This window comes from Mauremys reevesii, linkage group 8 (assembly GCF_016161935.1).
Source record: "Mauremys reevesii isolate NIE-2019 linkage group 8, ASM1616193v1, whole genome shotgun sequence".
Classification (NCBI taxonomy): domain Eukaryota; kingdom Metazoa; phylum Chordata; order Testudines; family Geoemydidae; genus Mauremys; species Mauremys reevesii.
Window position 1 is genome coordinate 54,620,614 of NC_052630.1, and position 21,884 is coordinate 54,642,497.

Consider the following 21,884-nt stretch of genomic DNA (forward strand, 5'->3'; position numbering starts at 1 on the left):
TGAGATGATCGGCTAGTTCATTTTGTGAACCCGGCAGCTGCTATGCCTCCAACTGTATTGAGTAGGTGATGCAAAAGACCCACAACCTGAGGGCTTCCTGGCACAGGAGAGAGGAGTGAGCAACCCCGTGTTTGTTTATATAGAACATCACTGTGGTGTGGTCTGTTAACACCAATACACATTTGCCTTGGAGATGGGCCTGAAATGTCTGACAAGCTAGACACACCGCACGCAATTCCCTGACAATGTGCAGCGATAGTTCTGCCTGGGATCATAGGCCTTGAGTTCTGCGGTCGCCCACGTACACACCCCACCCCAGCACCAATGCATCTGAGACTAGCAAGAGCGATGGCTGAGGTTTGGAGAAGGGTACTCCTGCACAAACTACGTGTGGACTGAGCCAATACTGGAGAGATTAGAAAACCCGAGCAGAGAGCGTGACCAGTCTGTCTAGATGGTCCCGGTTCAGCCTGTTTCCTTGAGCCAGCCATGCGTGAAAGGGACGGAGCTGCAACCTTACATGCTGCACCATGTAAGGGCAAGCTGCCATATGTCCGAGCAATTTTAGGCTGTCGTGTAGAGAACCAGTGGAGACCTTCTATGATGGTGCTCATGGCCAGAAAATAAGACTTGAGCAGGAACACCATGGCCTGAGTGGAGTCCAAGAGGGCCCCGATGAATTCTATTCTCTGAGTGGGAATTAAGGTCAACTTTGCCACTTTGAGAATGAGACCAAGTCTGAGAAACATTGTATGCACCAGGTTCACGTGTTCCTCCACCTGGTCTTGAGATGAGCCAGTCGTCTAAGTACAGGAAGAGTGATGCTTTCGAAGAAAAGCTGCCACAACTGCCATGCACTTCAACACCTAGGGGGCCGCTGATAGGCCGAAGGGGAGGACCATGAACTGGTAGTGCATGTTGCTGACCACAAACTGCAGAAACATTCTGTGGAACAGGATTATGGAGATATGGAAGTACACGTCCTTCAAATCAAGGGTGGCGTACCAATCCCCCGGATCCAGAGAGGGAATGATGGAGGCCAGGGAGACCATCCGGAACTTCAATTTCTTCATGAATCTGTTGAGGTTTTGCAGGTCTAAAATGGGCCTAAGCCCACTCTTGGCATTGGGGATTAAGAAGTAATCTGAACTCCAAAGGAACCTCCTCTACCGCCCCAAGCTGTAGGAGTGTTTGTACCTCCTGTACTAGAAGTTGCTCGTGAGAAGGGTCCCTGAAGAGGGACAGGGAAGGTTGGTGGGAGGGAACAGAATTGGAGAGAATATCCAAATTCTACAGTGCTCAAAACCCAGTGGTCTGAGGTTATTTGAGTCCAGACACGGTAGAAAGGGGATAGATGGCTCACAAAAAGAGAGGAAGGATCCAGGTATTGAACTGGTGCTCCATCCTTGGGCACATCTTCAAAAGTTCGGCTTTGAGCTCAAAGGCTGCTTAGCCTGGCCCTGGCCGGAGGAGGACTGAGATGGGCATCTCCTGTTACTTCTGCCCTGCTTCCTGCTATAGTCCTGGCTAGGAGGGGCAGAGTAGAAGCATGGGGTGACCTGGGGCTTTAAATAGCTTCCTTTGAGGGGCTGGTGTGTGCAGCCCCATAAACTTGAGGGGCACCTGTGAATCATTAAGGGTATGAAGCCTTGAGTCTGTCTGTTCCGCAAAGAGGCCGGAGCAGTCAAAGGGCAGGTCCTGGATTGTATTGTGGACCTCATGCGGGAGCCCTGAGACCTGCAGCCAAGAGCTGCACCTCATGGCTATGGCAATGGCCATATTGTGGGTGGCTGAGTCCAGGGCAGCCTGAAGAGAGGTCCTGGCAACCACCTTGCCCTCCTCCAGGACTGCCCCAAACTCGGAGCAGAAGTCAGCTGGAAGCAATTCCTGGAATTTGGCCAGAGAACTCCAGGAGTTACAAGCATAGTGGCTCAGGACCACTTGCTGGTTCACTATGCGAAGCTGGACCCCCCCCCCCGGCGGAGTAGACTTTCCGACCAGAGGTCCAGCTTCTTCACATCCTTGGATTTGGACATTGGCCCTGGTTGCCCCTGCTGCTCCTTGTGGTTAGCTGCCTCTACCACCAAGGTCCCAGGCTGGGAGTGGGCAAAGAGGTGTTCGTACCCCTTAAATGGTACAAAGTGTTTACACCTCGGCAGGATGGAGGCAGGTGTGTGCCACAGCACCTTGGTGGTATTTTGTATAGTTTTAATGAGGGGAAAAGCCACCCTCAAGGGCCCTTCAAGAGCCAGAATGTCCATCATTGGGTTTGTGTCCTCAGAGGCCTCCTCTGCCTGCAAGTTCAGGTTCTGGGCCATCCTCTTGAGGAGGTCCTGATGGGCCCTGGTATCCATAGCAGGCAATGTGGTGGAGGTCCCTGCCACCGCATCATCCGGGGAGAACGATGACAATGCCCTTGGTGGCATTGGGTTTTCCTGACCCTCCGGCTCACAGGGATCCACCTGTGTGAAGGCCCATTGAGCGGAGCAGGTGGCAGCTGCAGTACTGAGTGCCACAACCGCTATGGTGCCAGTGCCTGTGTCGGTACCCAGCCTTGACTGTTTTGTTCGGTCTGGGCTTCTGCATCCCGACCACGGGGAGGCTCCCTGGTGACAGAGGAGGTAGATGGAGGTATCCGAGCCTCTGATACCATCGACAGGGACCTAGAACTGGGCCCCTGGGCTTGGTGGTAGGCCCATGGAGTCCAAAAGGGCCACTGAGTCAGCCCCTGCCACTGCGGCAGCCAGGAAAATATAGGCACCAGCTGCCACTTGTCCAGCCTTGGGCTGTGCTGGGAGCAGTACTGGCTATGCTGGGATGTGTAGGAGTCCACCTCTGAGGAGAAGTCTGAGCCTGACCATGGCGGTGCGGACCTAGACAGTGCCGGGGAATGGTGCCACATCATAGGCTTGTTCCTATGACGGATGAATGCTGATACCACTATCTGTGCCAGAGCACGAGCCGGCGGGGCAGGAGACTGTGCAGTCATGGCGATCAGGTCCCTTGGTGCCTCAAAGGTGTCTGGTGTGAAGGGAAGATCCAGTTCCTCCTCTAGCTCCTCCTGCACTGGGGAGTCCACCAGTACTAGACTCGATGGACCTCCCCAAGAGGCCAGAGTCAACAGTGCCAGCATAGACGGGCCCAAGGTTGGTCCACTGTCTTAGTAGGGGAGTGCCCCATCCTCTCTCTTTTTGTGCACCACTGAAGACTACGAGCGGTGTCTCATACTGAAGCTGGTTCTCGGTGCCAGGAATGGTGGTGCTGAGGCTCCCCAGATGAGTCCTTTTTCGGTGCCAAGGCCTCCCGCACCGAGGCCGGCGCACTAAACACTGAAGTGCCCAGCCCTGGGTCCGACACTGTCTGGACTAGCTGAGGGCAAAGGGCTGACTTCATCAAAAGGAGTTTCAGCTGAAAGTCCTGCTCCTTTTTGGTCCTGGGCTAAAGCCCTTGCAAATTTTACTGTTCGACTGGTGTCCTTCTCTCAGGCACTTGAGACAGGAGTCATGTGGGTGTCCCTGGGGCATGGGCTTGAGGCAAGACCCGCACGGCTTGAAGCCCTGAGACCGAGGCATGCCCCAGTCCCAGAGATGGGATTGTGAGGGAGGGGTAACCCCCAATGTAAACTTAACTAATTACAATTATACAAACTATTTATAGATAGATGAGAAGAGAATCCACTAGGGAATCACTTGTGAACGCAAGAGAGAAGCTGCTCCAATGACCATTACTGGTGGTAAGATGGAACTGAAGAGGCGGCGGGTCGGCAGGGACCTATATACGGCGCCACTTCAGGAGGCTCCACAGCCGACATGACGGGTACCACTAGGGAAAAACCTTCCAGTGATCGTGCATGTGGCACGCACACACTTACTTGGAATTGACATGAGCAATCATTCAAAGAATTTAAGTTATCCAAATTTGTTCCCTCTCCAGATCTACTTGTTTGTATGTGCCATATTGCACTGAACAAGGACCTAATAATGATACACATTTAACATGCTGGTCAAATGCCAAGTAAAAATAGCAAAACATTATTATGCTTTCCTCAATCTTAGGTCTATAAGCCTGGTGCTCAAAACACAGAAGTTCTGAAGACATGGAGAAACAAGCATCACTGTGGAGACAAATTCTGAGAACTCTATTTGTTAATGCAATACGCAGCTGTAGTGCTGTCTGTTAACAATTGAGCATGACCAGGGAAGCAGTAGCAGAAGAGATTTTTAGAATCCACCTTACTGCTCCATTCTAGAAAATATATCCGGAGCTTGGTCTCTCACAAACGGTCAGCTTCTGCAATTTGCCCAAAGAAATGAAACTTCCTTCTACCTGTTCTGTTAAGTTCCACCAATGGAGAGTCCTGAGGATTTAAAGACTATTCAGCAGAGCTCCTATATGATTCATATTTGGAGTGTATTTTGCTTCCAACACCACTAGATATCTGCAAGCTCCTGGCACCAATGAATGACCTTAAAAGATCTGCCTCTATATCAAAAAGATTCACATGTCAGAGCTGATATTGGCATCCGAGACTTCAGTACTTATAGAAGTCATAGGCATAACAGTCATGGACCCTGATCTGTTTTGAATTGACTTTATTGTGGAATTTATTCCTCATTTTCCTGGCTTTGAGACTAAAAGAGGTCTACTCTATTCCTTCACAGGACAGCTGATTCAACATCAGAGTCAGGGTTTGAGCTTTTAAAGCCTCTTTGAGGATGGCATAAAACCTCTGCTGCTTACTGGTGCAGACTTGATATTTGAAGGCTCTGCACACAGTGCAGCAGTTTGGGGAACAGGCTTACTGCAAGCAGAACAAATAGCAAATGTGTATGTCTGCCTCAAGGAACCAGGAGGGAAATGACATACACTGCTTAAATCCACCTTTCTTATCAGAATCCTTGGAAGTGTGATCATCCGGGATCAAAAAATCTGAGAACTCTAAGTCCAAAATAAAAATAAAATGTGCAAGGCAACAACCGTTTTACCAAATGTCATAAGTTAAAGTTTGGGATGAAAACAACAGAAGCCTATTGAGAGGGCTGGATCTGCATAGCCTTTTGCAGTCCATGCTATGAACATCTGCTATGAGAGGACACTGATGTAGCCTTAAAGAAACTGATTTGCAGAAGGATCACAAAGTTCAGCCACAGATCTCAAGTTTGAATAGGCCGAGGCCACCTCAAAAAACCTTAACTTTTTATTTCTCTATTCTGAGTTTACTGACCATAATGCTACATTAACCTATTTTGCATTTAACATTACTTAGTTCTGTTTATACAGTAAAGCCTGTCTTAAGTAAATATCTAAGGGATCAGCAAAGATTTTTGAAGGGATGTTTTGAAGTGGTCTGATGCTGTTGCCTGTTAGTGATCTTTAGCAAAGAGTTCACTATTTAGATAGAATACATGATACTGTAGTATAAGTGTTTTAGTTAGTGATGGTTACATTATTTACAAGTAGTCATTACACTCATAAGTAGCTCCTCAAAGACCTTGAAAGAGAAGGTGATGGAATCTGGTTATACTGTGGCATAAAACAGGCAAGCCCATTAAGGCAAAGTGCCTGATGTAATCGAGAACTTCCTCTGATACAGAAGAATAAAAAATCCAAACTAGGAACCCAGGAACAGGTATAAAGCAGCCAACATTAAGAGTACGGCTACACTAAGAGTTTACAAATGTGCAGCTGCACTGCTGTAAACTCTCTAATGGAGCTGCTCTAAGCCAACGGGGGAGAGCTCTCCTGTTGGCTTAACTACTCCAGCCCCCGTGAGCGACAGAAGCTATGTAGGTGGGAGAAGCTCTTCCGCTGACATAGTGCTGTTCACACCGGCGCTTATGTCAATGTAACTTATGTCGCTCAAGGGGATGATTTATTCACATCCCTAAGCAACATAAGCTTTGCCAGCATAATCTGTAGTGTAGTCATAGCTTTAATTTCCTTTCTCATGGATGTTTTGAATGAATGACTCAGTGGCTGAAGACATAGTGCACACATGTATTATGGACATATTTAACCTTGGCGGATGAGACAGATAGGATCTAGGAATAGACAATTTCAATACACCATTCTTGAGCATTCATTCATTAGACCTACCTGCTCTGAAGTCTCCTAGGACCACAGAGACGTTTGTTCACCGCAAGCAAAGCAAAGAGGCTGGGGACAGAGGCTGCCATTTTGGAGACCAGGATAGACAATCGCTCAGAGGCATGACATGAAGTTACAGAGCTAGCAAGCTTGGGTAAGCCGTAAGAGGAATACTTACTAGCATATCTTCTGTTTCTCATCCATTTTAAGTAAACTCTCCTGAAGGGAAGGCCTGACTAGATTTAAGAGAAACCAGTTTAGGGAATAATCTGGAAGGTTGAATGGGAGTTTAGAACTAGAATTGTCCACAACTGGGATGCAAGAGGAAGTTTAAGTGCACCTGGATTGTTGCCAAATAACTTTCCAGAATGCTATTAATTGCTTATTCAAGTGTGACACTAGTGGAAATCCATCAAGTTGTGGATTGACTAGGATCTCAGAGATATCTTCTAATCTAAGGTCTTGCCAGATGAAAAAGAGTGCTTCTAGATGCAACGTCATCACTTTTAGAGGAAGCCATTCAAGTGCTGAAAGATGAGATGGAGAGTACTTTAAAAAGAAACTGTTACAGGTACCAAAGAGTGCAAAAACCTGTCAATGTCAAAAACAGATTCATTCTTTTTCCAATAAAAAGGATCTAGAGCTTCAATTTTGCACCTGAAATCAGTTGCACGTGTACATGACAGAACTGAAGTTAAATAATTTGTGCCTGACATTTTGCACTTGCACTGAATTGTATATGCATGATTGGCAGGCCAGTTTAGACCCTATTAAAAATTAGGGTAAAGCATCTTATACCAATACTAAATGCATCAATACTATTGGTGTTGGCCAAGCTAAGGAAAATTTTTCAAAAGGCTTCAGTGAAGAGGGACATATACTTTGGGGCTAATTATTGAGTTTTAGTTTTAATTTTCAGTTCCTTCTTGGTTTAGTAACCTGAAGAAAAAAAATCTAGTTGCTAACCTGTCGAAAAAGGATATAAAAAGTTTTAGTCCTCACATTTACTACTTCCATCTTCACTTGTTAATTAGGAATGCTGCCATTTATCAACAAGACTACTACATTACTGGTTTCTTAACAATGAATAAGGCTAAGATTTAGTCATGGGTATTTTTAGTAAAAGCCATGGACTGGTCACGGGCAATACACAAAATTTCACCATCCGTTATGTGTCCATGACTTTTACTATAACTACCTCTGACTAAATCTTAAAGGGGCTGCTGATGGGGAGCGGTCATCCTGGGGAGCTGCTGCTGGTGGGGGCGAGGCCAGCTCCAGCACCGGCTGCACCGGGGACGGCTGCCAGGGGCCACCTGGGGAAGCAGCTACTCTGGCCGCTTGGGGACCGTCACCGGGGGTCACCAGTAGCAGCTGCACTGGCCATCTGGGGCCTGCTGCTCAGGCTGTCCCCAGGGCCACTCCAGCAGCGGCTAGCTGCAGGGCTGCTCCAGGAGGGGCCAGTGTAATTGTCCCTAGGGCCACCTGAGCAGCTGGACCTGGGGTCAGCCACACTGGCCCCCACAGAAGTCACGGATTCCATGACTTTCCACGACCTCCGTGACTTCTGTGACAAACATGGAGCCCTAACAATTCTTACTGAATGAATATATCACTAAATTCCTTATATACTACATTCAGTTGCACAGTATTTTAAACCGGGGTGACTAACATTTTATTCTGTCTAATGTTTTCAGATTCAGTGTTACTAATCCCATTAGAATTCCCAGTGGGTTCCCTCCGCCTCCCTATTTACTTGTAGTAATTGCTGATCTGAAAGACTGCTTTATATAGTTACAATTTGTAACATTAAAAGTAAGTAGAATGCACTGCTGACCTTGAATAATAATATCCTCAGTTAACATGGAGAGGTTTAGAGCCTTATATTCTCCCGGGAAAATGACCACTTTATCGCCACTGTAACAGCTATCCAAAGCCATGTTTAAATTATCATGTTGTTGAAGCAGTGTGTCAACAGAAAAATCCTTAACCTGTACAGGAAAGAGGGAGCAACAACTATTAAGACAAAACACACACAAACACCATGAAACGTTTGAATTAACAGCCAATCTTTTGAAATCTGCTGCACTGTTATTTCTTACAGTGTCATTTACCTTTGTAGAGTTCATTTCAAACAGCAGGATTGCATGCTGGCATAGGCGCCGACTTATATGGGGCTCTGGGGCTTTAGCCCCATGAATAAATCCCAGGCAGGGGCTCTGCCCCACCAATATTTTTTCTCCCCTGCTTCGAGCGCCGCTGCCGCCGCCGCCGCCAGGGCTGCCCAGAGCCCTTTAAATCCCAGCCGCGGCCGGGAATCAGAGGGCTCTGGGCTGCCTGCTGCAGCGGGAAGCCCAGAGCCCTCTGATTCCCGGCGCGGCTGGGATTTAAAGGGCTGCCCGCCGCAGCAAACAGCCCAGAGCCTCTGATTCCCGGCTGCGGCTGGGATTTAAAGGCTCTGGGCTCCCGCGGTTGCAGGCAGCCCAGAGCCCTTTAAATCCCAGCCACGGCCGGGAATCAGAGGGCTCTGGGCTGCCTGCTGCAGCGGGCAGCCCCGAGCCCACTGTCTCCTGGCCGCGGCGGGGATTTAAACGGCTCGGGGCTCCCCGCGTTTGCAGGCAGCCCAGAGCCCTTTAAATCCCAGCCGCGGCCGGGAATCAGAGGGCTCTGGGCTGCCTGCTGCAGCGGGAAGCCCAGAGCCCTCTGATTCCTGGCGGCGGCTGGGATTTAAAAGGCTCTGGGCTCGGCGTTTGCAGGCAGCCCAGAGCCCTTTAAATCCCAGCCGCGGCCGGGAATCAGAGGGCTCTGGGCTGCCTGCTGCGGCGGAAGCCCAGAGCCCTCTGATTCCCGGCCGCGGCTGGGATTTAAAAGGCTCTGGGCTCCCGCGTTTGCAGGCAGCCCAGAGCCCTTTAAATCCCAGCGGCCGGGAATCAGAGGGCTCTGGGCTGCCTGCTGCAGCGGAAGCCCAGAGCCCTCTGATTCCCGGCGCGGCTGGGATTTAAAAGGCTCTGGGCTCCCGCGGTTGCAGGCAGCCCAGAGCCCTTTAAATCCCAGCGCGGCCGGGAATCAGAGGGCTCTGGGCTGCCTGCTGCAGCGGAAGCCCAGAGCCCTCTGATTCCCGGCGCGGCTGGGATTTAAAGGCTCTGGGCTCCCGCGTTTGCAGGCAGCCCAGAGCCCTGTAAATCCCAGCCACGGCCGGGAATCAGAGGGCTCTGGGCTGCCTGCTGCAGCGGGAAGCCCAGAGCCCTCTGATTCCCGGCTGCGGGTGGGATTTAAAAGGCTCTGGGCTCCCGCGTTTGCAGGCAGCCCAGAGCCCTTAAATCCCAGCCGCGGCCGGGAATCATAGGGCTCTGGTCTGCCTGCTGCAGCGGGAAGCCCAGAGCCCTCTGATTCCCGGCCGCGGCTGGGATTTAAAACTCTGGGCTCCCGCGTTTGCAGGCAGCCCAGAGCCCTTTAAATCCCCGCCGCGGCCGGGAATCAGAGGGCTCTGGGCTGCCTGCTGCAGCGGGAAGCCCAGAGCCCTCTGATTCCCGGCTGCGGCTGGGATTTAAAAGGCTCTGGGCTCCCCGCGTTTGCAGGCAGCCCAGAGCCCTCTGATTCCCGGCTGCGGCTGGGATTTAAAAGGCTCTGGGCTGCCCGCCGCAGCAGACAGCCCAGAGCCCTCTGATTCCCGGCCGCGGCTGGGATTTAAAAGGCTCCGGGCTCCCCGCCGCAGCGGGAAGCCCAGAGCCCTCTGATTCCCGGCGGCGGCTGGGATTTAAAAGGCTCTGGGCTCCCCGCGGTTGCAGGCAGCCCAGAGCCCTGTAATTCCCAGCCGCGCCGGGAATCAGAGGGCTCTGGGCTGCCTGCTGCGGCGGCGAGCCCAGCGCCCACTGATTCCCCGCCGCGGCTGGGATTTTAACAGCGCTGTGCTCCCCGCGGGTGCAGGCAGCCCAGAGCCCTTTAAATCCCAGCCGCGGCTGAGATTTAAAGGGCTCTGGGCTCCCCGCCGCAGTGGGCAGCCCAGAGCCCTCTGATTCCTGGCCCCGGCTGGGATTTAAAGGCTCTGGGCTCCCTGCGGTTGCAGGCAGCCCAGAGTCCTCTGACTCCCAGCCGGGCTGGGATTTAAAGGGCTCTGGGATCCCGGCTGCCAGCAGCCCAGAGCCCTTTGAATCCCAGCCTCTGTCCGCTGATTGCCCCCTCCCAGACCCCTGCCCCAACTGCCCCCCAGAACCTCCACCCCCATCTAAGCCCCACTGGTCCTTGTTCTCCAATTACCCCTCCCGAGACCCCTGCCCCTAACTGCCCCTTGGGACCTCAGCCCCTATCTAAGCCTCCCTTCTCCTTGTCCCCAACTGCCCCCTCCTGAGACCCCACCCAACTTCCCCAGGACCGCACCCCTACCTGTCCCCTGATAAACCTCTTAGACTCCCATGCCTATCCAATTGCTGCCTGTCCCCTGACTGCCCTTCGAACCTCTGCCCCATCCAACTCCCCTGCTCCTTGTCCCTTGACTGCCCCGGAACTCCCTACCTCTTCTCCAACCCCAAACTGTTTACTGTGCCACTCAGACCAGCGTATCTGGCTCCATGCAGCTCCAGACAGTTGCTGCCATGCTCCCCATGGAGCCCACAGCCCTCTCCCACCCCAGCACCTGCCTTCCAGATTTGAACACCTCAAAATTCAGGAGTGCTCAAGCTCGGTTTGGGCAGCTTTTACTTCATTTCTCCCAAATCAGTTTCCCCTGCAAGGTGCCAACTGAAGGTGTTGGAGAACAGAGAGATCAGGTGGCCTCCTAATGCCTGGAAAAGAGACAAAGGCCGGAGGAGGGAGTGTCAGTGCCTGTGCGGACTTCTGGGAAGTGCACGGTGTGGAAGGGGATGCTGTGATGCTTTGGAACATCTCCATACAAAGCCAGTCAGGACTCTGGGGGAGCCTCCTCTCTTGGAGCATACTGTCTCCAGGGCAAGAAGCTTACACCTTCCTGGGTCTGACCTCGGAGCATTCAGCATGCCCTTCCACGTCATGCACTTTCCAAAGTGAGTCTGCCAGAGGTCGCTGCACCCCAACTCTGCAGTCAGATGTGACTCTCAGCCAGACAGTAAAACAGAAGGTTTATTAGATGACGGGAACACAGTTTAAACAGAGCTTGTTGGTACAGAAAACAGAACCCTCTGTCAGGTCCATCTTGGGGTGGGATCCCAGAACCAAGTTCTGGGTCTCTCCCAATTTCCCCAGCCAGCTCCAAACTGACACTCCCTCCTCTGGCCTCTGTGTCTCTTCTGGACAAGGAGGCCACCTGATCTCTTTGTCCCTAACACCTTCAGTTGGCATCTTGCAGGGGAAACTGAGGCACCCACACAGTATTCAGAGAAAATATTAAGAACATTCCCACTTCATCACAACAGATGCAACAAAATATAATACTGTATATTGAAGTAGGCAAGTGCTGCTTCTGACTTTCCACTTTTAATTGACCCTTGTAATCTTGTGGCACTGACGCGTTGTAGCTTCATTTTATATCGGCTTACAGGGCGGGAGCGGGGGGGCACCACCATTTTGGGCCCCACCAAAAATTATACAAACCTGCCGCCTATGCATGCTGGATGTGGAGTCCCACGTTCCTGCCCATCCCAATCCTGTGGAACATTCTCGAGCTTCCCTGGCTGCAGAGAGCCGCATAAAGGGAGTGACAAAAATGAATCTGCTCCTTTCCTGCCAGCTGCCATCTTTTCCATAGCTAAGCTTTCTCCTCCATGAGACCCTGTCTGATCTCCAGCCCCCTCCTGCTCTTTCCCCCTTGACTTGGGGATTAGTTGCGCAAAATAGAGTAGACTACATGTTTGGAGTCATTTGGCTAAACTGTGGCAGCTGATCCCCATCAGTAGCTCCCCTTCCATGTTCTGTTGCAAGAAGAAAATCTTCAGCCCATGTGGAGACCAAGGAAGAATGTACCTGGTCCCATGTCCCAGAGGAGACTCCCACCATTGCTGCTCCCCCTTGGCCCAAAACTCTTCATTGGAGGTGGTCAGAATGGAGTATTGGGAAGGGGAAACACAACCCTCATGTGAAAGGTAACAGGTTGATGGTCGTTGAGAGCTCGCGAGGGGGAAGAGATATTAGGGAGTGTGTGTGATATGGCTCAGTGCCTGAGAGTGTGTATGATGGGTGCATATATGTCATAGGGTGGCTGGCCCTGACTGCCCTTATATCTACCTGTGACAGGATTCTTTAAGGAGAGCAAAGCCCTCTAGGCAGCTAACTAGCTAAAACATACCTGGGCCTGATAAAAGCCTCTCAGTTGGAGGGAAGTGCTCCCAAAGACTCTAGCACAGTGGTGGGCAGCCCGTGGGCCCCACGCGGCCCACCAAGGTAATCCGCTGGCAGGCCGCGAGACAGTTTGTTTACATTTGCACAGCCGCCTGCAGCTCCAAGTTTGCCATTCCCGGCCAATGGGAGCTGCGGGAAGCAGCAGACAGCACATCCCTGCAGCCTGCACCGCTTCCCGCGGCTCCCATTAGCCGAGAACAGCGAACCACAGCCACTGGGAGCTGTGGGCGGCCATGCAAATGTAAACAAAGTGTCTGGTGGCCTGCCAGTGGATTACCCTGAAAGGCTGCATACGGCCCGCAGGTGGCCCACCACTGCTCTAGCAGGAGGATAACTATGGCCTGTTCATCTCCAAGCTGACACATGAAAGGAGTAAAAAAAGGGGCCAGCTGGCATAATCTTGCTCCAAGGGGAGTTCTGTGGATGTACTCCTCATCTGAGATGCATGAGTTTGTTTTGCATGTTAACCCAGCTCTGGAATGGGTGCTAGGAACTCCTGAACTTGGAAGAGGATGCTTGTCAGCATTAGCCCCCAGTCAGAAGAAGGGATGGAGTTGAGGGGCTTTATGAGATGCAGCTTTTTATACTCTGTAAAAAAAAAAGTTAATAAAACATCACAAAGAGTGTATCTTGTTCTGTTCCCAAGTCTGAGTAAATCATTGCATGACCTCAACAGAATAAGAGGGCACCAGGACTGCAAGGCCACACCATGCCCCAAGTGGGCATGCTTAATGACATCTACCTGTTACAATATACTATTGGCATAAAGGAAGAAAAAGTAAATGATGAAGGGAGGAGGAGAGAAAGATAAGGGGAGGGATTAGTAGAAGGAACAATTCATAATTAGGGCCCTACCAAATTCACGGTACATTTTGGTCAATTTCATGCTGATAGGATTGTAAAAATTGCAAATTTAATGATTTCAGTTATTTAAATCTGAAATTTCAGTATTATAATTGTAAGGGTCCTGACCCAAAAAAAGGATTTGTGGACTGGTTGCAATATTAGTGTAGGGGAGGTTGCAGTATTGCTACCCATATTTCTGTGTCTATCAGCACATAGTCATAGATTTCTGGAGTAACAGTACAAATGCCTTTCATACCAGACAAGGTGGGTGAGGTTATATCTTTTATTGCATCAACTCCTGTTGCTGAGAGAGACAAGCTTTCAAGCTTACTCAGAGCTCTACTTCAGGTCTGGGAAATGTACTCAAGAGTGTCACAGCTAAATACAAAGTGGAACAGATTGTTTAGCATAAGTAGTTCATACATATTTCAAGGGACCATTCAAGGTGAACAACCCTGCAGTGATAGGGGGGGAAAGGAAAGGCGGGAGGGAAAGCCAGCTGGGGGGACTGTTAGTGGGTTAATCTATAAATCCAGTATGTCTACTCAATCCATGATTTTTAGTGCCTTGCAAAGTTATGAATTTAAGCTCCCAAGCTCATCTTTTGAAAGTGTTGTGAAGGTTTCCTTTGAGAATGAGAACAGATAGGTCAGATACAGAGTGATCATTTTGTGAAAAGCATTCAACCACAGGTGATATGGTGTTTTTTTGTCTTTTATCATTTTCCTGTGTAAGTTCATTTGAGAGCATAGTGGGGCTTCTCTCACATATTTGTTATTGGGGCATTGAGTGCACTGGATGAGGTACACATGTTGTGATAGGCATGTGTAGGACCCATGGATCTTGAAAGGTGTGGGAGTGTTGATCACTGTAGCAGTGGAGACACATCTGCAGGTTTTGCATCTGTTGTTGTGACAGGGTCTGGTGCCACTTTGAATTGGTATGTTTTGGTCTGTGGGGAATTTGCTTCTATTATGAGCTCAGAGAGGTTGGGGGACTGTTCGAAGGCCAGAAGAGGAGTTTAAGGAAAGATATATCTTTCAGGATGCGGTCCCCATCAAGTATGGATTGTGGTTGTTTTGATGGTACCTCCATGTGGGTTCCAACGTTGGGTGTTAGGTGACAATTATGGGGGTGTGGTTAGAGGAGGGTTTATTTCTGTATTGAAGCACGTTCTCTCGGGGTATTTGGATGACCTGTTCCATGAAGCAATCTACTTCTCTGGTGGAGTGTTCTTTTTTGGTGAAGGCAATTTTGCGTGAATTGAGGTGTATACTCAGACTCTCTCCTCAGAGCATATTCTGTGGTATCTGAGTGCATGGCTACAGATAACAGATTTCTTGGTGTCTTTAGGGTGCCTACTGGATTTATGAAAGTAGGTATGGTGACCTATGGGTTTCTTGTATATAGTTGTCTGTAGGGTTCCATTGTTGAAGCTGATATGGGTGTCCAGGAAGTTGATGCTAGTGTGGGAGTGTTTCAGAGAGAGTTTAAGGGATGGGTGGTGGTGGTTGAAGTTGTGGTGGAAATCTATGAGGGAGTTTAAGTTGTTGTCCAGATGATGAAAATATCATTGATGTATATCAGGTATATCATTAGTTTCTAGTGCATTCATGCCAGACAGAAGCCTTTGAGCTTTAGGATATTTATGTAGAGACAAGCTTCTTGAGAGGGCCATAGGTCCCAAGTTTAAAGGTGCTCTAGGAGTGCCTCCCTAAGTGAGGAAGTCTGGTGAACAGTCTTCAAATGCAGAGGAGCAGAAGGAAAGGTTACTCGCCTTGTGCAATAACTGCAGTTCTTTGAGGTGTGTCTCCCTGTGGGTGCTCCACTTTAGGGGGGAAGTGCGTCCTGGCACCGTCGATCGGAGATTTATGGTCTCGTGCATGCGTAGTTGGTGTTTTGCGGTGCTGTTGGTGCCGCGTGTAGCATGCACATGACCTGAGCCCTCAAGTTCCTTCTCTACCGCAGAGTCCTCACTGTGAACGCCACAGTAGAGGGGAGGTGTGTGGGTAGTGGAGCACCCACAGGGACACACATCTCAAATAACTCCAGTTACTGCACAAGTTGAGTAACCTTTCTTCCTCCTTTGAGTAGTGTCCCTGTGGGTGTTCCACTTTAGGTGACTGTCGAGCAGTGCTCCTCTAAGGGCTGCAGGGACTTTGGGTTCATTTGAGTCACTGAGGTAAGTACTTGTGAGGTCCACTACGGCGTCAGCCCTGGAGTCCTGTGTGACTGCATAGTGCTTTGTGAATGTGTGGACGGAGGCCCAAGTGGCTGCCTTACAGAGCTCTAGTATTGGAACATTATTAAGGAATGCTACTGAAGATGAAATGGACCTAATAGAATGTGCTCTAATGTGCTCCGGTGGTTCTGTATTCCAGATATGGTAGCATGTTTGAATGCATGTGGAAATCCATTTGGATAATCTCTGACTGGATATAAAGTCTCCTTTCAAGCACTCAGTAGTAAAGATGAAAAGTCTAGGGGATTTCCTGAAAGGTTTGGTTCTTTCAAGGTAGAACACTAGCACTCTTGTAATGTCTAGAGTGTGTAGGGCGGCTTCTGTTGGAGTACCATGAGGCTTAGAGTACAATGTCAGTAGGTGAATAGATTGGTTCATGTGAAATGCTGAAGTTACTTTTGGTAAGAATTTAGGATGCGGACTTAGCGTGATCTTGTCCTTGAAGAATGTTGTGTAAGGGGTGCTCATGGCAGATCCTCCAATCTCGCTCATCCTTCTGACCGAGGTAAGGGTGACTAGGAAGGCTAATTTCATCGATAAGTAGAGTAATGAGCTGGTGGCTAATGATTCGAATGGTGGTCTGGTGAGGCATTTCAGTACCAGGTTGAGGTCCCATGTTGGCATAGGTCGTTGAACATCTGGGTAAACATTTATGAAACCCTTGAGGAAGCATTTTGTAGTTGGGTGTGCGAACATCAAAGTTCGATCTCTCAGTGGAATGCTGAAATGGCCGCAAGATGAACTCTGATGGAGCTCATTGTTAAGCCAGTGCTTTTCAGCTCCAATAGGTATTATAAGATAGATGCTAGTGGTGCTGAATCATTGTCAAGTGTCTTCCTTGACACCAGGCCGAGAACCTCCATTTTTGAAGGCAGGTATTTCTCATAGTCTGTTTCCTGCTGTTTAATAACACGTGTTTAACTTGTTCTGAGCAGGTTATTTCCTCACAGTGGAACCATTCAGGAGCCAGGCCTGTAGGTGGAGTATCTCCAGGTTCCCATAGTAGTGCGACCGTTGTGTTGAGTCGGCAGATCCGGCCAGTGAGGGAGAACTCGCAGGGTGTATATTGCCATGTGTAACAGGTAAGGAAGGATACCATGCCTCTCTGGGCCATGTCAGAACTATAAGGATAAACCTTGTCCCTGTCTGCTTGTATCTTGTATATCACTGGTATCAGTGAAAACACATACATGAGTTGTACCTCCCATTTGATGAGGAAGGCATCCCCTAGTGACCGTAGTCCCAGTCCTGATCTTGAACAGAACATCACACATTTGCAATTAATCGGGGATGCGAACCGATAGATGGTGGGAGTGCCCCACCGTTTAAAGACTGAACTCAGGAGCTCTCCATTCATCTCCCATTCATGATCCTGAGAGAAGTACCTGCTGAGCATGTCTGCTGTTGCATTCTGACAGCCTGGCAGGTAACACGTTGCGATGTTTGTTATGTTGTATGCACCAATTCCAAAGTCTCATGGCTTCTGTGCATAGAGAATGTGAGCAAGCAACTCCTTGCCTGTTGATGTAGAACATGCAGGCGATATTGTCGGTCATAATTTGAATGGATTTGTTCCATATATGGAGGTAGGAAATGTCTGCAGGCATTGCGGACTGCTTGTAGCTCTAACAAATTGATGTGCAGTTAAGTCTCTCCCAGAGACCATTTGGCCTGTATGGTGTGTTGACCACATGTGAGCACCTCAGCATATAAGTGAGGCATCTGTGGTGATCACTGTTGTCAGGGGTTCCTGTTGGAAAGGAATACCCATACAGACATTTTGTGGACTTGTCCAGAACGCATTACAATGGTGGACATTTTGTTTGTGTAGGTTGTGTTTGCTTGGTATGTATACTGTGCGCAGCCAATCTCGTAGGCATCGCATATGTAATTTTGCATGTCGTACCACGAATGTCATGGCCGTCATGTGTCCTAGTAATTGTAGGACAGTGCGAGCCTGAACTTGAGGACTGACTTGTACCTCTGAGATGAGGTTCATGAATCTGGTAAGGGTTAATGACGCCTTGGCTTTTATAGCATCAAGATGTGCCCCAGTAAAGTCTAATTGTTGTACCAGGTTTATGGATTATTTTGGTTTGTTTATTTGTAGAACGAGCTCCCAGAATAGTGTGATAGTGGACTGCGTCCATTGTGTCTCGTAGAGTTGGGCCTTTGATAAGGCAATCGTCCAGGTACAGGAAAATCATTATTCCCTGTTTGTGTGGATGTGCCGCTACCACCATTAGAGTTTTGGAGAAGACTCTTGGTGCCATGGATAGGCCGAATGGTAGTATCCTGTATTGGAAGTGTTCTCATCCTACCATTGATGCTGGCATTATCGTATGGTCGCTGTTGTTGTCTGTTGTTTAAGGAGTCTCTAGGTCTCTAATATGCTTGGTATCTCCTTCTTCTCTTTGCAGGGTTGGTGTAAATCCCCAAGGTGCAGACCATGGCCCAAGAGACCTTCACTGAATGAAGCACCTCGTCTGACTTCTGAGAGAAGAGTTATTCCCGGTCGAAAGGTAAGTCCTCTACTTTTGTCTGGAGTTCTTTTGATGTCCCTGAGGGCTGAAGCCATGAGGCTCAGCATGTTACTACAGCTGTGGCCGTTGTTCAGGCAGCTGTGACAACTGTGTCCAATGCAGCCTGAAGGACTGTTTTGGATATGAGCTGGCCCTCAGTGACAATGGCCTGGAATTGCGTCTGTTTTTCCTCTGGGAGCTCAGATGTGAACTGGGCAAGTTTCCCATAGTAGTTGTAGTTGTATTTGGCCAGTAGGGCTCAATAATTGGCCACTTGAAACTGAAGGGTGCAGGAGGAATATTCTTTGCGTCCAAACAAGTCAAGTCTTTTGTGTTTTGTCATGGGGTGTAATCTTGAATTGTGGCTGTTCGTTACGGTGATTTACTGCCTCGACAACTAGGGAGTTGGGAGGTGGGTGCGCAAACAGAAAGTTTGCCCCCTTGGATGGTACGTAATATTTTCTATCTGCCCTTTTGCAGGTGGGCAGAATAGAAGCAGGTGTCTGCCAGACTGTCTCTGCAGGATCCAAGATGGCCTCATTGATGGCACTGACAATTTTGGAGGTAGATGCAGGTTACAGTATTTGTACTAGCTTGTGCTAGTTTGTCTTTACCTCCTCTAGCGGGATGTCGTGCCTTTGCATGACCCTTGAACAGCTCTTGAAACTGTTTAAAGTCATCTGCCGAGGCTGGCAGTAGGGGCATAATCGCCTCATCTGGGGAAGAAGATGAATTGTGTACAGAAGATGTCATGGTCTGTGCCCATCTCTGTGTCCTCTCCCCCTTCCTGTGTTTCCAAGGGTTGTGGTGTGGGAGATGCTGGGTTAGAGCACAGTTCGCATCTATGCACTGTGGACAGGCTAGAAAGCTGACCCCTTTTTGAGCTCCATGGTTCTCAAATTGCCCGTTGCATTGGGAAAGCCATAGGAGGGTACATCCATGGGGGTCCACACCCTGGTTGGTTCATCTGGTGTCTTGGACCCATGTGGCTCCACGTTGGTCAGTGGACCTTAGGTGACGAGTGACGTGGAGATAAAAGGTATTGTCCCTGCATCTCCTCCTCCTCCTCATCACTGGAGAACTGTGCTGTCTTGTGGGCTGTGATCTCCTCTGGAGCCTGTGGGGGAGCCCTTGGCACCGAGTATCAGTTTGGTGTATATAAGTCACCCCATGGACAAGATCCCATTTCATGTGTCTCCAGGCGTTTCTCCTCAAAGTATGGACCCATTCACTGGAACATATAGAGGATCAGGTACTGGTCCCAAGCCAGGTATTGGATTCCCTCAGATAGTGGGTAATCCCAAAGATTGTCTGCAAGGGTCTTTTCATATGCCTTCTAGACCCACAGGTGCTCAACAAATGTCCACTTAGGGGATGGGAGCATACCTGGGACACAGAACAGCACAAGGCACCTGGAACTCCATAGAATGGAATCAAAGCATCATTCGCCTGGAGGCTCTGTGCTGTTAAATTCACCCTATGAAGGTTCCAGAGGGAAAGGGGTCTGAGCAGGTTTGTCTTCATTTACTTACTGAAGGCAAGGCTAGAGAAGCTTTGTCTACCTCCAGAAACCCATGAAGATCCTGAGAAGTATTCTTTTCCCCTGAATAAACAAGAAGTATTTTTAAAAAATAACTTCCCCTGTAATTCTTTCCTAATTCTCCAGAGGCATAGGAAGCTTACTCAGATATGCAACTTCTTTTACCACTGTTATCCAGAACTTCAGAGTTTTAGACCACTGAATGGTATCTTGCTCAGTTCAGTTCTGGAGTGGTGTCCACACCTGGAGGTGAGGCCAAGTATATCTCTTAGCTATGGTGGAACAAAAGGAGGCAATGGAAAGGCCAAGACAGACAGATTCAAGGGACAAATATCTCATTAAGGCAGAATTTCTGGATGAACAAAAACCAGGGGGGAGGGGGGAATGAGTGGGACAAAGAACCATCTGAGAGGAACAGAATTAAATGAAGCCAGGCTGCAAGAATTTGGGGTGGTAAGACTGGATAAAGCAGCAAGAGTCACTTTCACAGGTAGAAGGCTTCTAGCTAATTCAAACACAGATGAAGTTCCCTCTTGTGGAGACAGAGCATCTAGCTTCATGACCTTTTTTCATGGCTGTGGTGTCCACTGCCCCCTAGAGCAATAAGTAATAGTGGACACCTCATCTCCAAAACACCCAGAACAGTCTCTTAACGTATGAGCCTGTGACAGCCTATCACTAACTGGTAAGAGATACCCTTTTCTAGGACTATTGCTGGCCATGGCAAAGTGGAGCTACTGCCCTCCAAGCCAGAAAAGAGAGATCCCCATGAACACCCTGCTGCACATCTGCTTCTGTCAGCTCGTCTAATGAGCTCTATGGTCTGCTGGAGGGAGAAGGAGAAAGAAAATGTGGAAGTGTGGGGGAAGGGATGCCAGCAAGCCACAGTAGCCAAGGTTTCCCCAAGTGCTCAGCAGTGGAATGACGACAAGTTGTTTCTGCAAAGAGAGGTAAAATAAACAGAGCTTGTTGTGCAGTTACTAGGCTTACATATGAGGAGTTTTGACAACAACCAATAGTTCATTTCAGACTAATGGATTGCCTATTAGAAATGTATATTCTCTCATCCCATGGACTGAGAGGATTCTATGCGACCACTTCAGTTAGATCAGGAAGTAAAAGTTTAGTGGTCAATTCTGAATAACAATCTCCTTCAAGACAGCTATGTACTAATATCCCATAGGTCATTTGGCCTTGGTTTTGTTTAGCACACTTAGTCCTTCTGACTCATATAAAACATAATCGAAGTCTTCCTCACCATTTCTGCTGTCATTGTTTTAGCTACAATATGAGTTACAGCTTTCCCATCATCTCTGTGTCCTCTCCTACGCCTCAGTATCCTTGGGGTCAGAGGTCCATGAGCTCTGTAATTTAGACCAAAATCTATGTACTACAATTAGTTTTATACAAAGCATTTCTGATAGTATGTAAAATTGTTTGACTTTAAGAAGTTTTATGCTGAATTTATTAGATTTTAACAGATATATGCATTTAAACATCTTCATCCATGACAAATATAACAAACGTCTCCAGCATCACAAAACTTTAAGTATTAAATGCAAGATATGCAAAAGCAGCACATTTGGTATTTCCAAATTTGTTTCCAGAATCCTATAAATTAATATATTTCATGAATTTGGCTTTAGGGTCCTGGGCTTTGACCCATGTTTGAAAACAAACATTGAACTCTATTTAAACACTGTTCCCAGTATAATCCATTCAAAAAGATTGTCTGAGTGACCAGTACAGATAGGCCAAAAAATATTTTAAGGCTATTTTCAAAAAGCAGCTTCTAGCCTAGATCACCAGTTTGACTCCATCTATTGATACAACATCATTCTGGAGTGTCCAAACAAAAACCTACCAAAAAAACCCTGACACATTTCTTAAAATGTAGGCACATCTTAAAGTGTGGTTATGGTTAGAAAGGGCACTCTTCAAATTATCTATGTTTCATATTCTTTCCTCCCTCAGTATAATAAACCACTTCCATTTTACAAAGCAAAGAGAATTTAAATCTGCAAGAGATGCAGGGCAAGGAGGAGGATTAGAAGGCATGAGGGGTGGGCGGGAGGGGAAGAGGCAGGACAGAAACAGAAGAGGACAGGGACAGGCTTGTTGGGGGAAGGGAAGAAAAGCAGGAGCAAAAGTGTCTGGAGCCACTAGACCACACTCCCCAGCAGAACCTGGAACTAAACCCATTATTCCCAAGTTTCAACATTACTTTGCTATCTAGGAAATCGTTGTGAAACCCACTGAAAGTATGTCTCTCCAGTCCCCATCTAGTGGCAGTCCCATACGGAAGATGAACTAACACAGCTGATAGCAAGAGAAGGCA

At 48.6% G+C, this 21,884-nt stretch overlaps 1 protein-coding gene across 1 annotated transcript in view; it reads right to left on the minus strand.

Annotated features, from left to right (window-relative positions):
- SHCBP1L (SHC binding and spindle associated 1 like) overlaps positions 1-21,884 on the minus strand; it is a 51,313-nt gene that overhangs the window by 9,374 nt on the left and 20,055 nt on the right. Inside the window, 2 exon segments of the mRNA XM_039486258.1 lie at positions 7,925-8,078; positions 20,805-20,910. Of these exon segments, the coding sequence (XP_039342192.1) occupies positions 7,925-8,078; positions 20,805-20,910 (260 nt within the window).